Raw genomic sequence first — 25257 nt, 5'->3', positions numbered from 1 at the left:
TTACTTAGCTGCACATGTTACATATTATACTGAGGTGGTCAGAACTATAAAATTGTTGAAATCTGCTAACTAGTATGATCTTAGGAAAAGAAATGTGTAACTTTCCATATTCTCTTCTCCTCCTTATCAGGTAACCTGGTCTGATCTTTCTGTAACATGTGTAACAAAAACACACCAGGAGCTTCAGGAATTCCTGCTCAAAGTATGTATTGAAGTATAGAAGTAGTGTTATATACCAGACTTATAACTTCAGAAGTAATATAGGAGAGTTGTGATTTCTGGGATGTAATTGCAGAAACAAAAGCATGCTATTAGAGTTTCATACTTTACAATTGTATTAATCATTTAAATCACGTATATTATGGTATTAAAATATAGAATACGCTGAACAGCTTGACAGGTGAAGTTCAATAGAATGTTTGTGAGTTTTGGCAGCAGGAGATAGGGTTTGGCTCATCTCAAACTGCTCATATACCTATGGTTTTAACTGAACTACCTTAAAACTATCAGACAAATTTTTAATATTACCCACAGAGTTAATGTATAGGTACAGGCACTGCTCATTTGCTTACTGGTGTCCATATTAGAATGACTTGCAGAGCACCATTTGCTATTTTTAGTTAATGAGCATTACAGTTCTTAATTTTACTGCTGTATTCTTCAGTAGAACAAAGATATATTCATTGTCCTAAAGAGTTAAATTTGAGAAAATCTAGCAACTATGTGTATATACATACAAATGTAAATGAAGACATGTATGTCTTCTGTGTATGTGTACATACACATATTCCCTCCTGCTTTTTCTTCATAAAACAGGAAATGCATCTATGTGTAGGCCACATGAGACCCCAGAAATGTGATGACTTTGAATTGTGTACTTCACTGCCAGTGTGTAATATGCTGGGTTCTACCTATTGTGGCAAATTCTATATCTAAAATTCTTGCTGTTCAGAGCCCTAATGAGAGATCTGTTACAGGCATGTTTTGATAGCATCTGGTGTTCTTACTGCAATGTTAATTGCAAGTGGAAAGCATGTTACTTTACAAAGGTCATTGTGTTGTTTACTGTATGAATTATCAATATGATGTCTTCTAGTGTTGTAAAAATAAAGAAATATTAACTTGCTGTTTTAATCTAGTTGGAGTATCTAGTTCCAAGAATTCCTAAAGCTTTGTTTGTGAGGGTTTGAATTATGGGTGGAACACCTGGTTGGAGGTGGGGTGTCCCGTAACACAGCATGCATATCTCTGCTACTGAAGAGAATCTTAAAAGCAGGGCTGTCATATAAGCTCCTCACAGCTCTTGGGATGAGTACTGTTGAGGTGCATGCTTTCTCTTCCACTACCTGTAAAGCGGAGATGCACAACAGCCTCTGAAATGGACCTTCCAGTACCTACTTGCTGCCAGGAGGAGTAATAGGAAGAGCCTGGCAAACAAGATCAAAAACGTACAGTTGCAGAGCTGTCCAGTCTAATTGACTGGCAACTCTCCAGAAGTGGAGTGTTCCGCATGCTGGCTGACTACTCCAGCCCCAAGAGCATCTTGATATGTAGAAGATGGAGGGATATGAGAAAGACACCCACAAGCTGCTACGAGCTTTTTGAGGTGGTTCTGTGGAGAATGTGTATAGCTGAAAAGTCTTTTTGGTTTGTATTGGTTTAATAACCATAAGAAAAGAAAGAGGGAATCGTTAAATAAACCAGGTTCAAATTTGTATCTTGCTTTTAAACAATGAAAAAGTGTAAGTGCTATTCAGTTCACATATACTTGCATTCTGCTTTTTATTATCCTTATTTCTGATTTGCATGGCATCATTAGGTAGCAGGCTCTATTTCGTAGGGACAGAAAAGAATGGTCAAAATACTTGGAAAGAAATTCTAAGCTTGTGGATGGTGTAAAATAACTGTAAAAATTGTTTCAGAGTGGAAGCATTGGTGGGAAAAGCTAAGGTAGTACATGGGATAACTCTGGTGCCTTACTTTTAAAGAGCACCTTTCCTTAGATGATAAACATAAGTTCCTTGTATGTAGAAAATTTCCCATGTATGTGGAAGGATTAACAAGCTTGAAGCAACAAGGCTATTTCATTATCTTGGAGTTAAGGCAGTAAGTACCTAATCTTGGATTTGTTTAACTCTGAATCTTTGTTAACTACTAAAAAGAATTGAATCCCTTTAATGAAAGTTTTAAAGAAAAAGTTGCGTCTGTTTCTTTAGACAAATTTGAAGACAAAACACCAGAACAGGAAGAAGTTTGCATGCATCTGCAGTAGCTTTGTCTACCTTTTGAATACCTCTGACTGAAAGATTGGGTAGTACTAAACAATAGCACATATTAAAGCCTAAGTGGTCTGTTCAGAAAAGCTGCTTTCAGCATTTCGGTCTGATTTTATATCTAATATACTTCAGAGGCAATAGCATTGTACTAACAGTGTCTGGATTCCACAAGTTCATCCTATGTATGTTACCAGGCAATTGCCTGCATTAGACATAGCGTCTGCTTATTAGTAGCACTTCATTCAGTGAAAGAATTACAGTGCTTTGCTATTGTTCCACTAGCAGTATGTAATACTCAGCTGGCACTCTGGTTTGGATGCATTTCAGATGCACAAGAGGAAGATGCTGCTCTAGTGTAAATTACTTAGTGCTGTTGATCATAACTGATGGGAGATATTAACCGGATTAGCAAGAGCACAGCTTTTAACTTGAGGAAAGACATTGCTGCTATGGCTTTGTTCTTTTAACTGCACCAGTCCTGTTTAGCAAAACAAATGACTAATTTCATCAGGTTTCATGTATTCCAGTATATTATTTTGGAAGTTGGAAGTGTGAAAGATCTTTGTTCTAGGAAATACTTTTGGTTTAAATGCTGGAATGCTCTTTACTAATGGAGAATTTTTCACAGAATCACAGAATGTTTGAGGTTGGAAGGGAGCTTTAGAGATAATCTAGTTTAACAACCCCCCTGCTCCAGAAGGACCACTTAGAGGAGGTTGCCCAGGACTGTGACCAGATGGCTTTTGAACCTCTCCAAGGAAGGAGACTCCACCTCTCTGGGCAATCTGTTCCAGTGCTCAGTAACCCTCTCAGTAAAGAAGTTTTTCCTCATGTTCAGACAGAACTTGCTGTGTTTCAGTTTGTGCCCATTGCCTCTCGTCCTCTCACTGGGCACCACTGAGAAGAGTGTGGCCCCATCCTCTTTACACCCTCCCTTCAGATATTTAAACACCTTGATAAGATTTCCCCCCCCCCCCCCAAACCAGGCTTTTCTTCTCCAGGCTGAACAGTGCCAGCTTCTCTCAGCCTTTCCTCATATGAGAGATGCTGCAGCCCCTTCATCATCCTAGCAGCCCTTTGCTGGGCTTGCTCCAGTAGCTCCATGTCTCTCTTGTACTGGGGAGCCCAGAAGTGGACCCAGCACTCCAGGTGTGGCCTCGCCAAGGCTGAGTACGGGGAAGGATCACCTCCCTCGACCTGCTGGCAAGGCTCTTCCTAATGCACCCCAGGAGACCATTGGCCTTCTTGGCCACAAGGGCACACTGCTGGCTCCTGGTCAGCTTGTTGTCCACCAGCACTCCCAGGTCCTTCTCCGCAGAGCTGCTTTCCAGCAGGTCAACCCCAGCCTGTACTGGTGCATGGGGTTATTCCTCCCTAGGTGCAGGACCCTGCCCTTGCCTTTGTTGAACTTCATGAGGTTCCTCTCTGCCCACCTCTCCAGCCTGTCCAGGTCCCTCTGAATGGCAGCACAGCCCTCTGGGGTATCAGCCACTCCTCCCAGTTTTGTATCGTCAGCAAACTTGCTGAGGGTGCCCTCTGTCCCTTTATCCAGGTCATTGATGAATAAGTTGAACAAGACTGGACCTAGTACTGACCCCTGGGGGACACTGCTAGCTACAGGCCTCCAACTGGACTTCATGCCACTGATCGCAACCCTCTGAGCTCTGCCATTCAGCCAGTTCTCAATCCACCTCGCTGTCCACTCATCTAGCCCACACTTCCTGAGCTTCCCTGTGAGGATGTTATGGGAGATGGTGTCAAAAACCTTACTGAAGTCAAGCCAGACAATGTGCACTGGCTATCAGGATGGTTAAGCATGATTTCCACTTTATGAATGCCTGCTGATTACTCCTGATCACCTTCAAGTGCTTGGAAATGGTGTCCAAGATGAGCTGCTCCATCTTTCCAGGGATTGAGGTGAGGCTGACTGGCCCGTAGTTCCCCGAGTCGTCCTCCTTGCTGTTTTTGAAGATAGGAGTGACGCTTGCTTTCTTTTTCCTTCTAAATGAGAACATCAGAAGGCCTCACTTTGTAATACTAGCATTAGAAACAGTCATAATTATTTATGAATTTTCTTTAGAATTTCAGCGTAAATAGCAGCTAGAGAAGGACTTGCTATTGAGTAATCTCAATATTGCCCGCTGAAATCTTGTACATTATTTAATTTGAAATAGTCTCCTTTCTACTCCTGCTTCTTTGAAATAACTTAGTCTAGTTAAGTGATGTGGTGAGTATAATGCATGCACTCCTCCCTAGTATTTTTTGCATTGTTTTCAGACTTACTTTCTTTGTGTGAAAGATTTACAGAAATAAATCAAAAAAGCTGTAAATAACTGTGAAGAAGAACATGGCATTGGTCAATTTTTGAGTTTTGTTGCTCTAAGTAGAGTTTTAAAGCTTCATACACCTGAATTTGATTTGAGAATTTACAGCAAAGTGTTCATCTAGCAAAACTAAATTATGATAATTTGCACACTAAAGGTACAACAAATAATCTTATTCTAACTGGAACGGTAGATTTCTTTTGATATGAGAAGGTATAAAGATAGGTGAACAAAGATACTCTGAATATGAAAAATGAGTAGTTGACATTTTTTAACCTCTTTCTCAGCTTCCGAAGGAACTGTCTTCTGAAGCATTTGACAAGACTATTTTAAGAGCACTAAATCAGGGTTTTCAGAAGAGGCAAGAACGAAGGCACGCTGATCTCGAGCCCATAGTCAGGTAAATATTTTAGCAAATTACTTGAAATGTATCACCTGAAAAGTGATAAAAGTCACCTGGTTTGACTTTGATCACTTTTCAGGGATGGTGGAAATTCTGCTATGTAGACACACTTCGTGAGGGAAACCAGAAGGCAGTGATGAAATAGATACTTATAAAACTCTTCTAAAATTGAGAACCTGCTATTAAAATTCAATGGTGTGCACTTCTTAAAAAGTTATCATACAATTATGAAAATGTTTGTCCTGGGTCAGCATTATATGGAAATGACTGGCACTTCATCAAGGGTCCTACATGCATTACACAAGGGTGTTATATTTTAAAACAAAGTATCTCCAACAGTTTATGTTCTTATTTTAAGGCAGGTTACTGAAACACAACATAATTTGGAAAAGATTGAACGGTCATAATAAAGCATCTATATAAAATTAAATGCAATTCACACCGTTGTGAGAAAATGGCAGATAGACTATAACCTATTATCTAGTAATTGGGACGTGTGCTGGGATATAGGACAAGTAGGTCAAATCCTGTAAGTCAGAACAGCAGTATGAATTTGGGTGTGCCTCCCTCCTCCCTTTTTTTTTTTTTGTTTTGTTTACTATGGGTATCTTTGGTTAGGTTCAATCCTTTTTGTCAGGGTTGTTCAGCCTTGTACTAGAATACTTAAATTATCGATCTGGTTAAGAAGAGTGTCTCTTGAGTTAGGGTACTAGTTAAAGTAATCAGGGACTGCTTTTCAAGTTGCTGCTCTGCATACTGCAGGCATTTGGACCGAAGCCTTTCAGATTTTTGGGTTTTGTCTCAGTATCTCAGCTATAGAAGCTTCTGTGTGCCTCAACCTCCTGCCTCCCAATTTGCTTTTTATTTTGGCCAGTAATACTATTTCTTCTTTATTGGCTTGATTGTCAAGCAGAAAACTAGGTCTGTGCAAACAGTTTTGACTAATAAACATACAGTTTTTAAACTGTGTTTAGATAGAGGTTGATTGAAGAGTATGTATCTGTAACAGAAGATGATTGTAAAGCCTTACCACAGAATAATTACAAACCCAAGAGATTCAGTGTGGGAATCTTTTGTATGTATCCGGCCATGTTATAATATGGAACTGTAATTACAATTTACAAACTCTGTTATGACTATCCTGGAATGCTATATGAATATACAGAACATTTTGACAATAGCATTACTGTATGTAATTATTTTTTCTCATAATGTCAGTTCAGGATAGATTTATATTTATTTTGGGGTCTTAACTACATGCCTGATTGCCAAAATTGCCCCCGACACACCCCCAGATAGAACTGGGTGGTTCTTACTGGCAAGCAAAACCTGAAAACTTGGTATGGGATTTTAAAACCATTCATTCCTGGCCTGTTTTCTTATTTGAAGCTAATAGAAGTTGTCACTGACCTCTTGAACAGATTCAGACCAATGCCGAAAAACTTTGAGAATTCTACCTTTTGCTCTTGGAGATAATTATGAAACTCAAATACTGACCTTATAGATGAATTCAACTTTGTATTTAATTAAATAAGTATATTTAAGGAGCAAGCGCGTGACTTGGGGAAATTAAACGTATTCTCAGTTTAAAAAAAACAACCCTTAAAATATAAGGTCCAATAATTTTCTGACTTAGTCCAAACTTCTCTTCGTTAACATGTTACATGTGGCTAAAATATTCAAGCTGGGATGGCCCAAAAGCACATACCTTCTTAATTAAAAAAAATCCATCATCATAATTTCTTGTACTGACTGTAGTACAACATTACACTAACTCTGAATAACAATGCATTTACCACTGTGTGTACTGAATGTGCAAATTCAAGTGTTAAAACTTTTTTGGAAGTATGTATTTTCCTCTTAAATGGTACTGTAGTATCTTTGTATCATTCACATGGAATATTACTTATAATGTAACAAACTTGCTTTAATTTCAGGCAGCTATTTTCAAATACATCACAAGCTTTTCTGAGGAATCAGAGAGTGTACAACTTCTTCCAATCAATTTCATCAGAATCTTTGCACACTCACAGTAAGAAATGTCTTAATACTGTTTATATAACAAAAAGATTATATAAAAAACTATTCTTCCTGTCATGTCTAATTATGTTTGCTCATGTTACATTTATGTTTATTCATGTTACATTGTATTCTACTGGTCACATTTGAACTCTAGGACTGGCAATGAATAATTGCTTCAGCAGTAGATAGACATGCTTTTGACAGTGGGAGCATGCTATGGAGCATCAGCTTGTGCTGTTCTTCTTTCTTTCTTCTTTTCTGTACTGTCATGCTGTTAAAATAGGTAATAATGAGTTGAGTATGTACAGCAGTTTGGGAATGCATCCTTTTAAGAAATCTTAAAATGGCTCAGATTTCCCTGATCTGACTACCATTTCACCAGGTGAGCTACTGGTATTGAAGAGAAAATATGAAGCCATATATTTTTGGCCATTTAAAAATCATCAGTTAAAACTACAAAGCATTAAAGGAAATGTAGGTTTTCCTTCATGATTTTTGTGTTAAACCTACTGCTATTCTTTTTCTGAATCCTGTGAAAATGAATGATGTTGCTGTTGTAAACTTTGGAACAAAAAGTTTGAGCTGACCCAAAAAAAAAATCACATCTGTTTTTTATTTAGTTTCCTTTGTAGATGAAGTGTTTGTCTTGATATTTAAATTATGGTTGGTTTGGGTACACAGTGCACAAATGATGGCTCTGCCTGCAGAACACACAAGGTCTATGATGGCTCTCCCTGCAGAATACATGCAGTCTTGTTTGGAGTGTTGGTCTTGTAGTATATTTCCTTGGTGGGCCTGTTACTTGTGTATTATAAATTGCTTGTGCGGCCTAAGCCTAGCTTCCTTGTAAGGATGTATTAGGATGCGGCATTGTTTCTGTTGAAACTTTTCTTCTTTCAATGCTTATTATATGATGACAGCTAAGAGACCAAGACCATTGCCTCAGAAGTTGCAGAAGATTAAGTCAGAGTTTTCAGACAGACTGCTTGTAAGCACTTGGCAGAAAATAGAGGAATGACAGCTGACATAAATTTGATATATTTGTGACAAATATACTTAATTTCTTTCTGTGATTAAATCAAGGTCTTGTGACTAGTGGAGAAGCTGTAGATGTCATCTTGTGATTTTGGTAATACTTAAGACATTCTTGTATGACAGTTTAATGAGCAAGTTTAGCTAATGAGGTCCAGAATGGGTGCAAAAATGGCTAGAATATACTACTGTGAAAATTTTGACTACCTTGTTATAGTGAAAGGCTGCATGATGAGGAAATAGGTTCCAAAGTTCAGAAAGATTCACACTAATGAACAGGCCAGCTGCATAGGATATGCATATTTTAATCCGTATACTACTTCTAAGTAGGAAAAACTTGCAAATGCATTGGTATACATGATTATAATATAAAACAATCTTGACAAATTGGAGAAATGGTCTGAAAAAGAACCAGTGGAGGATTCTATGGTAATAGACTCAACTGCATTAGTGCAAAGCAGAAATATCTGCAGGGTGAGAAGGTTAGAGGAGAAAGATGGATAAACAACAATTTCGCAGGAAAAAAACAATGTAGACATTATAGTGGGAACATAATGAATAATTTGTGAAATGTATGAAGTCATTCTCCTGTGTTAGTAAAGCTGTGGCTGCAAGTTTTTTTCAGTCTTGGATACAAGAAAGTCCATGAGGATTTGTCAGATCTAGAATGCGTGATGGAGAGAAGAAAGGATGAGGAACTTAGTTGCTTAAGCAGAGAGCAGAGAAAACTGCTAGAAGATAACTTAAGTCTTCAGACATCACAGAGTCATAATGTGAACGTTCTTTCTGGATAAGAGAGAAAGCATTGGGCTTAACTTGCTGTGAGGAAGATTTGGGTGTCAGGGAGCAGCAAGGGAAAGCAAGCCAGGAGCTGAGAAGCCTGGCAGGGCAGGAGCCTCATTGATAGGGTGCAGACCCACAGTACCCAAATGAGAAGAGCAGAGTACGACTGGGCAGCCAAGAGTGATCATCAGACAAGTCTACAGTGATGAGGCGGGTCTGAGGTCAAGTCAGCAGGTCGGATAAAGATCAAGATCAGCGAGGCACATGGCCAGGCACAGGCATAACTGCAGCATACCTCAGGCAAGGGCCTCAGCTTAAATGCTGCTCCCAGGCCAGGTGTTCCGCAGGTCTTTTCCCAGCAGTCTGATCCAAGGTTACAAAACTGCAGCATATCAGAGGCTGGCCTAGAGCACAGGCAGGTGAAGCCGTGGGAGGGCAGAGGAAAAGGTTGCAAAGCCCATTATTGTGTTCAGGCCCTGACATTGGGTTAGATATTAAGAAGAACTTTGGAGAGGACAATTAAATAGTGTGATAAACTTAAGCATGTTTGCTTTTCCCTTGAGAAGGGGGACTTGGACGACTTGCCTGAGAGAGCTCACAGTCATGTTTTCTGTGGTGCAGGCTGTACTAGGAAAAAAGTAGTCACACTGTTCTTTGCCAGAGTCACCATAACTGAGCAACTCATGATTTTTATTTTTTTTTCCTACTATTTATTATTAATGGCCACTGTGTTTTTCTGGGTTTCCTGTTTGGTATTTCTGAAACCTTATTTACAGCACTGTTAGATTCTTGCAATTGCAACTTAGGCGATGGCGGCTTATTTTGAAAATGGTAACCATGGCGGGGAGGAATGTATCTTTAAAAAAGAATCTAATCCTTGTTCCAGACTGGATGTTTAGACCTAACTGGCAAACAAAACAGTTGTGGCTTAAATTGGTCTTGAGTCACTATTAGAGATAAAATGTGTCTCTCTGCAGAAACATTATGAAAATATTCACTCTTTCTGAAGTATTTGAATGCTTTAGGTATGATTTTTAGTAAAAACTACATGGAAATTAGTTCTCCATTCAGTGGAGGGCCTTTATACCTGAAATGATAGTTGGGATCTCATGCTGAATAATATATTCAGTAAGCATAACTATCTATGCTGCCATGGTTCCAGTAAGCAGAAAATCAATTAGCTCCCTTCTGATTCATAATGTTTTGTTTTAGACAATTCTTCAGGCCGGAGTTGACTTTTGGTTCCAGTGAGCTCTCTTATACCAAGCACCGAGAGACCATGCTCTGATCAATGCAGATGATATTCAGGAGGAGCTTCCTATCAACATTTCAAGCTCCTGAACAGCAGCTTTCAAACGCTTTTACCTGTACCAATTTGGAACGCTTCAAAGTAGATTCCTAGGGTTAGATTAATTACCAAACTTAGTTGTCCTCCAAGATGTGGCAGTGGTATTTTTGCAACAAAACTGTAGATATTATTGCCATTTCTTTTTCCCATCCCTTCTGGCAGAAAATGGCAAAAAATCTGCATCAAAGCTGTGTTAAGGTGACTAGAAGACTTTAGCCCAAATTACGTCTCCTTTGGCAAATGAATGATTTAATGATGGGGGAGTATAAGTTGTCATAGAAAAATTTCTAGTAAGTATAGTTGGTCTCCTCCCATTTCCTGCCATAGCACAAAAAGACTATGAAAAATCTCAAGGGCAGTATAATGAGAATATTTCTAGTATTATAATCATAGTCACAAGCTTTTAAAATTACAGCATAGCTTTAAATTTTTTTTGCATGCGCCTTTCTTCAAAATAGAAGTATCTCTATAGAGCCTCTACTCTTGGAGATGGTCTACTTTGAAGGAGATGATGTTTGAATTATTGCCACAGAAAAAACAATACTTTAAGTCTTCCATTTCCCTAGCTTCCGGTTTAGTGCAAGCATTCAGGAACTGTCTAGTTGTTCAAGATCTATAAAGTTACTACATGAACTTTATTCTCTGCAGGTAACTTACAACCCTCTTTGAAGACGGTTAAGGCACCAGAACACTTCAAGGAGGACAGTTCAGAAGCTTCAAGTCAGGAGGAAGGTAGTTGTGTAACCAAAGGTGGTTCTTCTCTGAGGAATTTTACCACACAGTTCTGGAAATCATGCAGTTGACTGATTTCTTTATTGGTACAAAGCTGAGAGATTTGAATGAAATGTGCTATGTAAATGAAGATTTTTTTTTATATACTTTCAGGGGTTTCCTTAGGGGGTTGCTGTCTAAGCCAAGAAATGGGATTGTTGGTGGAGTGCTTGGAGGCAGAAGTTCACAGTTGTGTTGAACAGCCAGGAAGACATGCTTTACTTAAGCCAAGATCATGCTTGTAGCTTTTTCATATCTCCACCTATTCTTCAATTACCAGGGTACAAGTTGAGTGCAGCATTTCAAGAGTAGCAGTCTGTTTTGCATTAAACGTGCTAAATTTGTCTAGCTTTAGTTTCACACAGAAAGGATGTTCGTGCCTTCCTCCTCGTAGTCTTAACCTTTGTTTCCTTGATACTCTGACTAGTTACTAAAGATCCTAACTGTTTGGGACCATAGTGAATATTGATCACAGTCTGAAAGCTGATGTTTTCCAAATACCTTGAAAATAGTTCACATGCGGAAGCAGCAGCCTAATGGATGGTCACTAATTTCATTCTGAAAAGAATGTCAAGCCAATTTTGCAGTGTTTTCAGTAACTAAGTACGAGCTTCTAATAGATGGAAAGGATGAGAAATGGGACTGATACATGAACACAGACCACTGAGCACTTAGAGTCACTTTCACAGAATGACAGCACTCTTACGCTGTTACACATTAATAACTAAGAAGCTTAGATCTAATGTGCATTGAATAACCACATACACAGTTCAGACAACTTTTTCTCATTAAGTTACCATATTCTTCTTTAGAGTTCAGCAAGCACTGAGTGAATTTGTAATATATTTGAAAATAGTCAAATGATGTTTTGTATACTGTCCTTAGAAGAAATCTCTTCACTTGATGAAACTACAAATGCATTTCAGAACATTGTGTCATTTTAGTAAAGTGCTACCAGAAGTTTAAAAACTGTATATATATATATATATATATTTTTTTTTTAGTTTTTTTCTCCAAATCATAATTTGGTCTTTTATGTTACATCGAAAGGAGTTCAGGCAAAATGATGGCTATTAAGAAGGTTAAGATCATCAACAGTTATAATTAACAAAAGTTGCTTTTGTTACAATTTAACCATTATTTTAAAGAGATGTGTAGACCGTGTTTTCAAGGATCTTGTTTCTTGATTGAGGTAGTGACTCTTTTTCATGTCTCACATTATTTGTAAGGCTTTACTTGCACAGTGAAATTTGAGGTTCAGAATGCAGTGCTTCTGTGTAAAAACTTAACCTTAATTCACTAGTTCAGAACTTGTCAGTGACATAGACTTTTCAGATGTATTTTTAGTGGTTCAGAAAAATTTATGGAATTCTGTGCTTTTCTGACTGAATTCACCTATCTTCTCTCCTTCCCCCTTCAATGATGCATATTGGGTAACGTTCAATCACAAATTTAGTCCTTTTCTTGAAACAGTGGTGAAAAAGTGTAGAGGGTTGTTTTGGTTCCTATTTTTCTGCTCATTCTTCTGAGAAATTGAGGGCAAAGTCTTGATTCTACTATCCCGATGAACTAATTCATCATCTATGCAACACCTGTTAATTTCAGCAGTGTAAATTAAGCCTAGTGTATTTAATGGTGATACCTTTCATTAAATATCTGTTAACGATGGAAAGCCAAAGTTGCTGTTTTGATCTAAAAGAGGAAATAGGAATTGCTAGTGGAATTACTTTTTGTTTTTTGTTTTTTTTCCCCAGATGTAATGCAACACACAACAGTCCACAAGAAACATAATGGAAAAAGTCCTGTTGCCAAGTAAGTACTAGGATGTAATGCGACCATGCTAGATTTATGAACATCATTCATTAACACTTTGGGAGTATGTGTTTCCTTCTAGATTAAAACTTGTTCATGATTGTTTTTTAATTAATCTCTATTAAAAATGTTTCTCTAATATAGAGAAGTTCAGTGTTAAAACTCTGCTGAGAATGTTGCAAAAGATCCTATTTATAAACCTTTAGGTCCAGGTCATCTGAAACTCTTTTCTTTCCCAAATTTTGTGAATCATTACTGCTTGAGTTGATGTTTTGCTTTATGGTTATAAGCTGTTCACCACCTCACCTTCCATATTTAGAAACTTACAGTGCTGTTGGTTCTCTTTCTTTCAGAAGCTTTCAGTAGCTTCTAAGATTTTCCTATAGGAAAAGGTAGTCCATTCTTTCCCTTATTTAGTAGCTAAAGCATATATACCTTGTTTTTTTGTTCAAGTCCATTGTAAGCAGAAGCACTTCTTAACCATATTAAAGTAGTTTATATATAGCTTTTTGGATATAAGAAATCTGTAATGCTAATTCACCTGTTAGTGTTTCTTAACCAGAAACACTGGAGGTGTTTGCAAACAGTTGCGCAAAACTTTAACCATGTTAAGAGTAAAAATGGATACAGATTTTATTACGGTTTGCTGTTCTGTTTTGTACTTGGCTGCTAGAAATCTATTAATCCTTTCCTATTCGTATCGTCTCCTCTTATGAAAAATCTATGCCTGCTATTTATAGGTTCTAAAGAAACAGCACTGAATGAAATGAAATGAAAGTAATGTTGGTACATTTCAGGCAAATGTGTACGTTACATCTGTCTATCTTCTGTTTTTATTCAGTAGGGTCAGCCTTGCACTTGAAAGGGTCTGGAGGCTTACTTGTAGAAATGAGACTGGATGTGTGAAATAAAATTAAAAATGTTATAGCTTACATGAAATGACTACAAATTTGGCAGCAGATTCACTTGTTGCCATTTGGTAGAAGTTTCTGCAGTGACCTTGCTCATATCTCTGCAGTCATAGACTCAGTATGTCTCTTTTTAGACCTCATTGGGTTCTCACCATTTGCTTAAACTATTTTTGAATATTTTATCACACCTCTTCTAAATAGTTTGAGCACTTATTTCAAGTGGTATTTGTTAAGTAGTCTCTGGAACTTCAGCATGTCGTCCTCTTTGGAGTGAGCTAGATTTCTGTCATCGTGGGAACTGAATAACATTTCCTATTGCAGTTATGCTCGTGTAACTTGACTACAGCCCTGAACTAAAAGGCACTTCAGAAGTAAATTTTCACCATAAGTATTTTGATCTGAATTTGAAAGTAATACCTATTTCTCATAGTCTTGTCTCCAGCAGGGCACATTTTTCAATGACAGATGAAAAGATTACAGGTTCATGTGCCCTACTGACCTGTCAGAAATCTTTTTACACCGGTGTACTCAGACTTGGTTACAAGTCACTTCTGACTGGCTGTTGCTAAGAGAAGGTTCAGTGGAAGGCATTATAAGGCCCGAAGTAAATGCCAAATGTAACTTCCCTTTTCCCAGCACTACCCAAAACTAGCAACTCGGAAGGCAAAAAATATAAAACAAACGGCATATTTTGAAATTTAAATAAAAAGAGCTGCAGTGTGATCTGTAACTAGCCAATGTGCTCTTTTTCTTAAATGTCTCGTGAATTCTGAAATAATGATTACAAAGTAATTCCATCTTTATTATTAATGTTGAGGAAGAAAGAAAATAAATTCAGAATATGTTTTTATTTGGAAAGCTTCCCAAAATCTGGTGTGAAAAAAGCAAACGAAAAACCTTGTGTGTAGAAATAACCATGAAAACTCTTCTCTCAAGTACTATGACATTCTGGATTTAACTTCGCTGCACAAGAGCTCCTGTAATCTACGTCTTTAAAATCTGTTGACAATTTCTGGGTTTTTCTGAAAGCAAATCTCTCTTGTTTCCCAGCATGTTGTAAAAATTTGTACATTGGTAGGAGAAGCCTGCAACTTTGTTCATGTTGGCATAACTTCTTTTTCCTTTCAGCAGCACTAGCAGTGCAAAATGTTCTTCACTGGATAGCCTTAACATTCAGCACTCTGAGCAAAATGGGGTAATAGACTGGAGAAGAAAAAGCTGTATTGTCCAGCAGCATCCAGAGCACTGTACAAACCTACTTGACCAGGTGTGTTGCTGTTTTTTTGTTTAAAGCAGTATTCTGAAACGCTGAATTGAGGAGACTGTCCACTACACATCATTGCATTTAGCTTTAAAAGATGAAGAACAGTACTAGAATTGCACAAATAAGTGTCCAAGTTCAGGTTTATAGTGGCTGTCTTAATTACTAAAATCCTCATTAAGTCTTAGATTCTTGCTGCTGTTTTGCAAAGTTATGTGTTTTGTTTATTAATTTGTAACTAAACTCTCCTAATAGGATGTATGAGTCAAAAAGTCTAGTGCTCATTTCTAATCAGTCCAGTTTTTGTAATTTATTGTCAACAGAGAATTTCAGGAGGCCTAAGGAATTTTTGTGTAATTGTAAACAACAAACTATAAACTCCATTAATAGCTAAACTATATTAATGCTGTGGTAGGGACAATCAGTTAAATGTATCCGTTCCATCTTACCTGTATTATATAAGTAACTTAAATGTTAATCTTAACAGAAAAATGTTAACAGCTAGATGCACATACATATTTTGTGACATTTCTGTCTTTTCAATACTCAATTTTCATATGAATATAGTCAACAAGAGTAAGTACTTATAAATAAAATCAGCTACTGAAATTGAGGGGAGAAAGGTTGCCATTGTTATATCTGAAAAACCTAAAATGTTATCATTGCTCAATACTACTTCTATTCTACGTATAGAATTTGGCTATTGATTTTTATGTGGGACATAGCAAGTCACACAAAGATAGTTTCCTCATTTTACAAAGTAGGGCAGTGAATTGAGATTTGCTTCAAAAGATGAAATGGTAGACTGTATCAAAGCTTAAAACATGCAAGCTTCAGGCAAGAAAATTTTAATGTATTAGAGCAGACAAAAAGCTACTTCCCACTTAAATGGTGTGTGAATACAGCATAGGCAGAGATTACTTCTGAGTGGTCATAGCTTTTACTCCATTGCCAAATAGGAGATATTACTAGCAGCTAGTAATACTATATTTAAAGAATAATGCAGATACTGTATTTCTTTCTAATACGCTTATAGGTGGTATTCTACAAACTTCAGTTTAGCAGCAACCTCCAGTTCAAGGCTGGGTACCTGCTCTGTCACTATGTGAGCAATGTGGAAATAATTTGCCTCATGTACTTTTTTCCTCTCAAGCATTAAATAATTCCACTTAAGTCAATAAATTCAGTAGATATAAGCCTTGTGATTAACCAGACAACTTCTTTTCAAGGAAGGAGTTGTTAGGGGATACTTGATAAACTGCATTTGTTTCATCCTCAACAGGAAAAGACCCATAACTTACTCCCAGCATCCAAACAATAATTTGATTCAAATCTTCTGCATATTTTCAAGTAGTAATTTGCAGTGTCTTTTGCTGATAGTGTCATAAATGCCAGACAAGATGCATGATTCTAAAGGTCTGAATGCATTGTACAAGTAGATGCTTGTATGATTATAGCACTGTGAGTGCATTAGTCATGGACTCATGGATGTTTAAGTCTAGAAGTTCTTTTGATTTTTATGATACAAATTTTGCTTTCTAACTGATATCTTTGTATTTTCTGCCTAGCATACAGGGGAAAAACGAGGCCTGTCTGCAGTAAGCAAGAAGAAAGGAAAGCCACAGCTGGAAAAGTAGGTTTCCAATGTAACCAGTAATCCAGGAACAAAGTGTAATGCATTCACTCTGGTAAACAGTGTGTGCAATCAATTGGCTGCTTTGGTTTGCTATTGTAGAACAAGAGCTGGCATATTGTGCGGCTAGTCTACGTAAAAAAATTGTTATTTTATCATTTGAAAACAAATAACATAAAAAATAGAATGTAATTGTATGCAGCCATTTCTCAAAATGTCAGTTTTCATTTAGCAAAAACAAGGAGCAGAAGTGTATTCTTAGGTGATACTGAATTGCCTTTTTCCCTTTATATTTATCTGAAAGTTAAAAGGTATAAAGCTGCCCAGAAAAACCTGAAAATCAACTAAGGATTGACTGCAACTTTTAACATTACTCAGTGGGTGCTAACTTGCTGAAATATTTTATTAAAGGTACTTGCATATCAGAGGGCTTGAGAACTTCCTATGGGTTATACAATCCTGCACTGTAAGGAAATGAAACCATTTCCACCATTATCTAATACTCTGTCTAGTTCCAAGTTGATTGATTTTTTTTTTTTTTTTTTGTCATTTTGTTGCTCTGTAGCCTATGGTGCTCTGTAGCTTTTATGCTAACCTGGCGTATGGCTCTGTTACATTCATGAGCTTTCAGAAAGAACTTCAGAACCAGATGCACCATTTTTTTTCTTAGCTGTTTTCTTTTAGATCTTTGTTCAAAGTGTTTAGTAACATTGGTTGCAGTTGAATTCCTGATATGTTGCGCTATTAGCCTTTACCTATCTGTGTATTATTTACACTTGTTATGTCTGTTATATATATACATTAGTCCTTGCCCTTATTTACAGTGGCATTATATTTTCATGTGTTTCTGGTTATTTGTGCCCATGCATTTGGAAAAACATATGAAAAACTATTTACACAGGGAGAAAACAAAGAAAACTGACTGCCGGTTGAATAACGGGACTAATGGAGTTAGAGTTGCAGCATCACAGCACATCTGCACAGGGACAGCAAAAGGTAAGACACTTCTCTAAGCTGTTTGTAAGAAACAGTTTCTAACTTTGACTTACTCATTGTTCAGCAGTAAAGGAGAAATTACAAATCTGAAATCTGTTTGGGTGTGAGTCAGCATGTTGGATGTCTAGTCTGTGCTTTGACATGCTGTTTAGAACATACTAGACGCTTTGTCTACTGTATGCAATTGCTTAGGCTATGTCTCCTTTCATGCATAATTGGGAACATCTTAGTAAACCCTTCATAAGTTGTCTTATGTGAGGTGGTAGTTGCAGAAAGAGTCAATGTTAGGTTGCTAGTGTCTAGGCCAATACTTTTACACATCAGTCAGTTATAAGACAAATACTTGTACTATTTAGTAAATTAAACCTCTAAGCCTTCCCCTGCCGCCTCCAGAGGGCTGTGCTATCCATTGGCTTTGTTGTCTCTGTTTTCCAGGCTTCTAATATCAGTTGCAGACTTGCCTCTCCTATACTTAGTTCTCACTGAAGACAGTTGAGAAAGAATTTGCCCTCTTCTATACTGCCCAAGTGGGATGAGTGTTGAAAGTACTCTTAGGAAGTACGTTGTCTTGTTCCTACCTCTACTTGGAGTGCACTCTTTATCAAGCTTTCATTCTTTCCTTTCCTGACTTCTCTGAAATTTTAAGAATTCACGGTTCACAAACTTGGCAAAAATAGGACAATTTTAGAAAGTTTTAGTTAAGAGCTGCACAAGCAGAAATTATGATCTGTAGGAGAGCTTTGCCGTATGCATATCTGAGTGATTACTGTTCTTGTTGTCCAGCAAAACTTGCTGAGCTTTTATGAAGTAACAATAACTTTAGGAAGATGAGTAGTTTTGTATGGTGTAGTGCAAAAATTAAATAGGAAGGCTTTGCCATAGGAGTCTATCCACTCACTACCTGCACATGTTATACAGATGTAAAACTGCCTGCCTGATATCGTTGGTTAGTTATGGCCACTCTGAGAAGGAACTGTAATCCGCAGAGGCTGGAAGGAATTAAGTCCCTCTCGGAGATGAGTTTTCTACTTGATGTTTGTGTACAAACATCAAAATGTCTTCTGATATCCCCTACTGGAAATGTAGTCTTAAAAAAGAATTCATCAAGTTGCAGTCTCAGTCTCTGCCTTGCTTTGTATTGAGGCATGATATGAAATGTTCTATTTTGAGTCAGTAAATCTTAACTACATCATGTTTTCTTCTGTTTTCTCCCTATTTTTAGCTTTTCCGAGTCATCAGTTAGTTACACTTGTAATTTTGAAGAGTTGATACTTTGTGACTAACACTTTAGAATCCTGTTCTCAGTGATTTGAAGCTGATGTTGCTGCTCTAGGTCATTGGATATTCAAAAACACTGGTTAAAATAGTTTGACCAAGTAAAGGTTTAATCAGGAAATGGTTTCAAGAAACAAAACATTAAGGCAGCTTTTTAAACATTTACCCCAACCTGGTATACTTGCTGTTGTGTTCTGTTTTCATCCTGGATTTTTACCAACCAAGGTTTTGGGTTGGGGGTGGAGTTGGCTACTGTCCTTTCCTTGAAGCTAGCCTCTGGCATACTTTCTGTGAGAGAGTCCATCTGTCTTGCTCCTTCACCTCTGAGGCAGAAATTCAAAGTTCAGTTCAGTGGCCAGAGCATTCTAGCTTAACTTCTTGACTTTACTAATAGGATATAAACCCACGCTGTAATCAGGTTTCCAGCAAATGAGTTTCCCATGATCCCATTCAGAATCCAGAAAGTAATTTTGCACTTTTGTCTTTCACCTCCCTTTCCTTAAGAGGTTTTGTTGATACAGTTTCCTTAAAGCCTGCTCTAGAAGAGTTCATTGTGAACAGGCATATTATTTTAATTTTGGTTGCTGAGTTAGCTTTCTGTCTTTGCTTGTGTGATAAAGGAGTATTTAATCTCTTTCAATGTAAATACCTGATTGCTAACATCCAGAGGAAGTTGTTATTGCAGTGTAATTCAGTATAAGCTTCATAAAAATTATTAAGGATCATCATTCTTTTGGCTACTGTGCATAAATGTGATTTGTGCATAAATGTCACCTTTAACAGAAAGGATTTAGTCATCGCGGATACAGGGACAGACTAGTGCTGAATGCGGGAAGTTCAAACATAAGAAATGCGGAGGAAAAATACAGTTGAGTAGGAACACAGGTTAACAAACAGATAACTGCAGTAGCATGATATGAGCAGACCAAAATAATCTCACTTCCATATAGCAGGGTTAAAAATAAAAATGTCAATTTTTATTTTTAGATCTGAATTTGGACACTGGATCTGGTCATGATACATGTGGAGAAACATCATCTGAAAGTTACAGTTCTCCTTCTAGTCCACGACATGATGGGAGGGAAAGCTTTGAAAGTGAAGAAGAAAAAGACAGAGGTTGGATTTGTGGAGAGCGTGCATGAACTTTTGCTTTATTACTTTGACTATTCTTTCCTGTATTAATTTTAATGAGTTTCTCGGTTTTATTAGCTGTTTCTATTTTATTTCTGAACTAGTCACAGGTACATTTTGCTTTGTGGATTTCATGACTAGACTGTTTGAAGACTTTTCAGCGAATAGCAGGAGTGTATTTAAACACTGAGTTTTAGATTAGCATGTATGTGTGTGTCATGCATGATATCTATGTTGTCTGCTTTGGCAGTGTAGATCTCTTGAAAAATTTCAGCAGTATGGTAAATAGAAGAACTTTGTTTGACCTGAAAGGGGCTTGTTTTATACCAAATTATGCTTGGCATGTCTGAGAGATCCTTCTTTTTGTCTTGACTATTGAATTTGCCACTCCTTCAGAATTTGAGTAAACTATGTCAATATCTTTCTAAGTAGACCTGAAATTCCTAATTTTGTGTCCTGCTGTTCACATTTGCAGATGTACACAAGCCAAGGACACACTAGTTAGTTGTGCAGATTGATATAGGCAAGTGTTAGAGATTGACCTAGCTTAATTTGGATGAATGAAAATGATCTTAAATGTATTCTGAGTCAGGATGACATCATTTTACTTTCATCATCAAATTTAATAAACTTTATATATGGGTAAATGAGTCCTGGGAAAGGCAAAACAGTTTCAGATTCATGCTTCTGACTCTCACAAATGCTTGTATCTCTACAGATACAGACAGCAATTCTGAGGACTCTGGGAATCAAAATGCAACCAGGTTTACAGGCTACAGTGCTGTCAGTTCATCAAATATGAACAAATCATCTGCTCAGATCTCTTCAGTGAATAATGAAAATGGAAGCCTTTCAGAAGATCCTTTGAATGCAAAGTTTCAACATATTTCCTTTATGCCTGCCTTACACTGTGTGATGCACAGCGCTGCCCAAAAGCCTGAAGCAGTTGTCCCGCCACCCATATCTGCAGATGGTAAAACGATGGGAATGCTTGTTACCACACCTGTTGCTGTCTCACCAGTGAGAGAGTCTGCAAATTCACCTCCTGGTGGAATAGGCCCAGCCTCTGGTGAACCTGAGAAACGCCTTGAGCTGATGGCTTCCCCTTTACCAGTCCCATCCACTTTCCTTCCACATTCTGTCCAGCCTGGTAGCCCAGCTTTGCATTTGGCAATACACAGATTGAAGATGCCCTCTCCACAGGGATCATCAGAAAGTTGCACAGTTAATGGACCACAGCAGCCAACAGGCAATTTAAGTATTGGATCACCAAATACTGCCTTTATCCCAGTTCACAACCCAGGTAGTTTTCCAGGATCCCCAGTTCCTACTACAGATCCCATCACAAAACCTGCATCCCAGGTGGTAGGACTGAATCAAATGGTGCCTCACATTGAGGGAAACCCAGGAGCAATCCCTCAGCCTACCAATTTAAAGGTAGTTCTTCCAGCAGCTGGTCTCTCAGCAGCAGCACCACCACCTCCACCAGCTTCATATGCTTTGCCAGGCAGTCCTCACGCTACTAGTGTATTGCCCAACCAGAATACAAATGTGCTAAACACTGTAGCAACTTCCTCACCACCTCAGTCAGCTGGTTTAGGTGTTGGTCAGGTCCAGTCCACTGTTCCTCCTGCAATACCTACGCATACGCCAGGCCCTGCCCCTAGCCCGAGCCCTGCTTTAACACACAGCACTGCACAGAGTGACAGTACATCTTACATAAACGCTGTTGGAAACAACAACACTAATGGGACAATGTTACCTCCACAGCAGTTGGGGTCTGGTCCTTGTGGTTCTTGTGGACGTAGATGTAGCTGTGGGACCAATGGAAGCCTTCAGATTAATAGTTATTTTTATCATAACCCACTTCATGGACAAGTCTACAGAGTTCCATCTTTCTTCACTCTGCCATCACTTTGCAATGGCAGCTACCTCAATCAAGCACATCAAAGCAATGGAACCCAACTTCCTTTTTTCCTGCCTCAGTCTCCATATGCAAACGGGCTTATGCATGACCCAGTAATGGGGAGCCAAGCCAACTATGGTATGCAGCAGATGGCAGGATTTGGGAGGTTCTATCCTGTATATCCAGCACCTAACGTAGTTGCCAACACAAATGGGTCAGGACCCAAGAAGAATGGGAACGTTTCATGTTACAATTGTGGTGTAAGTGGACACTATGCGCAGGACTGTAAGCAGTCATCCATGGAGGCCAGTCAACAAGGTAATCATGATAACTCCCAGCGGACTTGCTTTTGAGTTTAGCAGTTTCTCTTTACCTTACTGAATGTGCTGTTTCTGTTCTTGCAGAAAGGTGTGTGTGCGTGTGTATGTTTTGTGTAAATGGTTGTGCATTAGTGACCTGCTCTAAAACTGCAAAGTATCTTATCTCTGCCTGATAATTTTGTAGAACAGTGCAAGGGAATGGGGTTCACGAGTGTGAAGTTGAAAATGGGCATGATACAGAGCTGGGAAGTCAAACTGTATCAATTCAAAATTGTCACTCTTTTCACCTGTTTGTTTTTGGCATTATGTTGAGACTTGCATGTTGTTTCAATTCTTCCAATCCTATTCAGTGTTTTTTTGATAGAATTCATTGGCAAAAGGTGTAGAAAATATGAATTATTGTGTATGATATTAACTTGGATTTTTAAAACTTGTGAGGATTGAAAAAATTAACTGGCCATTTGATAATTTAACTTTTCTGAAGCTTACCTTTGCACAACCAGCCATCCTTCTGCACCCCATCATGGAATACATAGATGGGAGATGCTTTAACTTTTCAGACAAGTGGCATCAAAGACAAAAATCAATTGGAACAAAAAATTGAAGGCATGGCTTCAGTCTTGCATACCATTACTCTCCCTATCCACAAGAAGGGAGAAAATGCAGAGTTCACATAGAACATAAATTATTTTTTATTCTTGGCCTGTGCCCATTCTGATTTTACTTGTTTTGTCAGACTGGAACAAGAAAGACTAGCCTTAATGGGGTCTTTTTTTCTTTGTGTTTTTTCCAGCAAAGGTAAAATCTATATCTACTGTTTAGATTTTTTTTTAACTGTCATTTTTAGCAAGCAGATTGAAGAAAATAGTGTAAAATCTTAGGACCTACTTTTAAAGGACTGGAGGATGATAGTGCCTTTTGAAGAGCATGTCCATTTTGATACCTTGTAGTGGTTTTGTAATCCATTTTAATTGTAAGCAGTGACTTAGTAGTTCTCTTTCCTGTTTTAGGCACTTACAGACTGAGATACGCACCTCCCCCTCCCCCTTCCAATGATACCTTGGATTCTGCAGACTGAAACAAGTAAACATTGCCTACTTAAACTGAAGCTTGGGAAATTGGGGGAAGGGGTGTGTGGGAGGTGGGGTGGTTGGTCTTGCATTTTTGGGACATTCCCGGTTTTATATTCTTTTGGAATTTTTCATTGCTTTTGCACCTCTGTTCAATACAAAAGAAGAAAGCTGAGTCCCTGGTCTCCTCCTGGTTCTACAAAAGGCTTGCGTAATGCATGTAATTCAAACACACAGCCAAACAATCAAAAAGAGCATTCGAACCATGCTTTTGCACTGAAGACTTGAGACATGTGCAATGTTTACTGCATTAAAAAAAAAAAAGTCCTCTGACCTCTGACATCACTGGTGGAGCAGCCATATGGTGAAAGAAGAAACTTGGTCATGTTCCCCACAATCTTGGTTCCCTCCCTCCCCTTTCTCCTTATGCTGCTGTTTTATTTTCTTTACCCCGTTTGTCCACATGGATTCGTTGGACTTGCATGAGTGGTTTAGTGGTTCATACAGACCCTGCCCATACTCTAAATTGATGCTTATGAATTGAGGGGAGATGTTCAAACGTCCTATTAAGAGAGTCCAAAGGAACACTTGATACGGTATGTGTACTACATCTGATAATACATATACACAGCTCTTGAGAGTCCCAAATAAATGGAAATATGTAGAGCAGGAAGGGGCTGAAACTGTGTGGACTTGAACAGGTTTAGAAAAATGAACAAGCTTAAATTGACAGATTTTACTTCAATTGTAGCTTTTTAGCCTGTATGTTCAGCAACAAAGGTGAAAAAAATGGTATGAATGTTGTACTCAGTGTGTTTGCATTTGTAATGAAAGTTGACAGCATTTTTTCTTTTTTTAAAGCTATTCTACATTGTGTCAACACAGAATGAACGTTACTTGATTGAATATTTTTTTCCTAAACTATTACAGTGTTGCATTGTACTTAGAATGTAAATGTTTTATTTCAAACTGAACAAAAGCTATGGTTTTCTACAAAATAGTCAGGTATTAGTATTAGAACCTGTCTACCAAATAGCAAAGTCACTATTTTATAACAATTTACCACTATGCGTAATTACGGTATAATGTGAAAGACTGAAATGAGTGTTAAGATGGTATTAATCATGTCAGTATCATGAGTAAGTAAGTTTAATGCTGCTGTATTTTTTATTTTATTTTTAAAAGCCAATATATGTACTAAATTGCTTCCAGGTAATATTTGATTTCCTAAAGTGCACTGAGGTTATCTGGAAGATGAGTGTATTTTTTGACTGCTGCATTCAACACCGATGAACAACTACCACTGTATATCCATAGGGTTTGGCATTCCTCACAGTTCATGGCAGAAATGTTTTCTTAATATAAGACCTGGTGTTCAGTAGAGGGATGAAATAAAATCAATCTTTGGTTCAGCCGTCTAATAAATTGCTAAACAAACAAAAAACTTGAAGAAAAAAGCTTGATTACTACATTTCTTCATAGGTAGCATTTATATTTATAGCACCAGTGTACATTTTGAAACTTTTTTCTTGGAGGGGGGAATGGGGAGGGAGGTAGATGAAAGCTTTAATTTAAAAAAGTTTAAGTAGTAAATGAAAATTATTTTGATTAAAATTTTTATTTGATCTGGGTATTTTTGGACCACTTGAAATGAATGAACTGCGTTTGAGTTGAAGTGAGGGTGTTAAACCACCAATGGACTTGTATTGTGAATTACCTGCCAGTTGTACTTTATGGAACTTATTTTATGATTTAAAATACTGTACTGTAAATAGGAGGTATGTTACCTTCTCTTTATTTGTATGTTTACCATATACTTTGATATTTGAAATGTACTGGAAAGGTCACTTATATTTCTAGAAGAGATTGGATTTTATGCAACCTTTTTTCCTTGAATTAACAGCAATAAAAAAAGAAAAAAAAGTACCTGGTGTGCAAGTACTGTCCTTTATCACTGAGAATAATGAAATAAGTCATACTGTG

At 37.7% G+C, this 25257-nt stretch overlaps 1 protein-coding gene across 6 annotated transcripts in view; it reads left to right on the top strand.

Moving 5' to 3' along the window:
- ZCCHC2 (zinc finger CCHC-type containing 2) overlaps positions 1-25257 on the top strand; it is a 49491-nt gene that overhangs the window by 20187 nt on the left and 4047 nt on the right. The window contains exons 4-14 of one of the 6 annotated variants that reach the window (XR_010883373.1): positions 131-202; positions 4888-5000; positions 6941-7035; positions 10837-10920; positions 12714-12771; positions 14811-14949; positions 16512-16576; positions 17478-17572; positions 19835-19963; positions 20697-22202; positions 23215-23870. Coding sequence is in view for 5 of the 6 variants with exons in the window: in XM_067290954.1 (XP_067147055.1) it covers positions 131-202; positions 4888-5000; positions 6941-7035; positions 10837-10920; positions 12714-12771; positions 14811-14949; positions 16512-16576; positions 17478-17572; positions 19835-19963; positions 20697-22202; positions 23215-23282 (2424 nt within the window). In the remaining variant the exon portion in view is untranslated. Of the gene's footprint in view, positions 1-130; positions 203-4887; positions 5001-6940; positions 7036-10836; positions 10921-12713; positions 12772-14810; positions 14950-16511; positions 16577-17477; positions 17573-19834; positions 19964-20696; positions 22203-23214; positions 25183-25257 lie in introns of those variants that run through there. The other 5 variants (XM_067290956.1, XM_067290954.1, XM_067290955.1 and 2 more) reach the window with 5 other exon arrangements.

Source organism: Apteryx mantelli, chromosome 2, assembly GCF_036417845.1.
Source record: "Apteryx mantelli isolate bAptMan1 chromosome 2, bAptMan1.hap1, whole genome shotgun sequence".
NCBI classification, from domain to species: domain Eukaryota; kingdom Metazoa; phylum Chordata; class Aves; order Apterygiformes; family Apterygidae; genus Apteryx; species Apteryx mantelli.
This window is presented reverse-complemented; position numbering and strand designations above follow the sequence as displayed.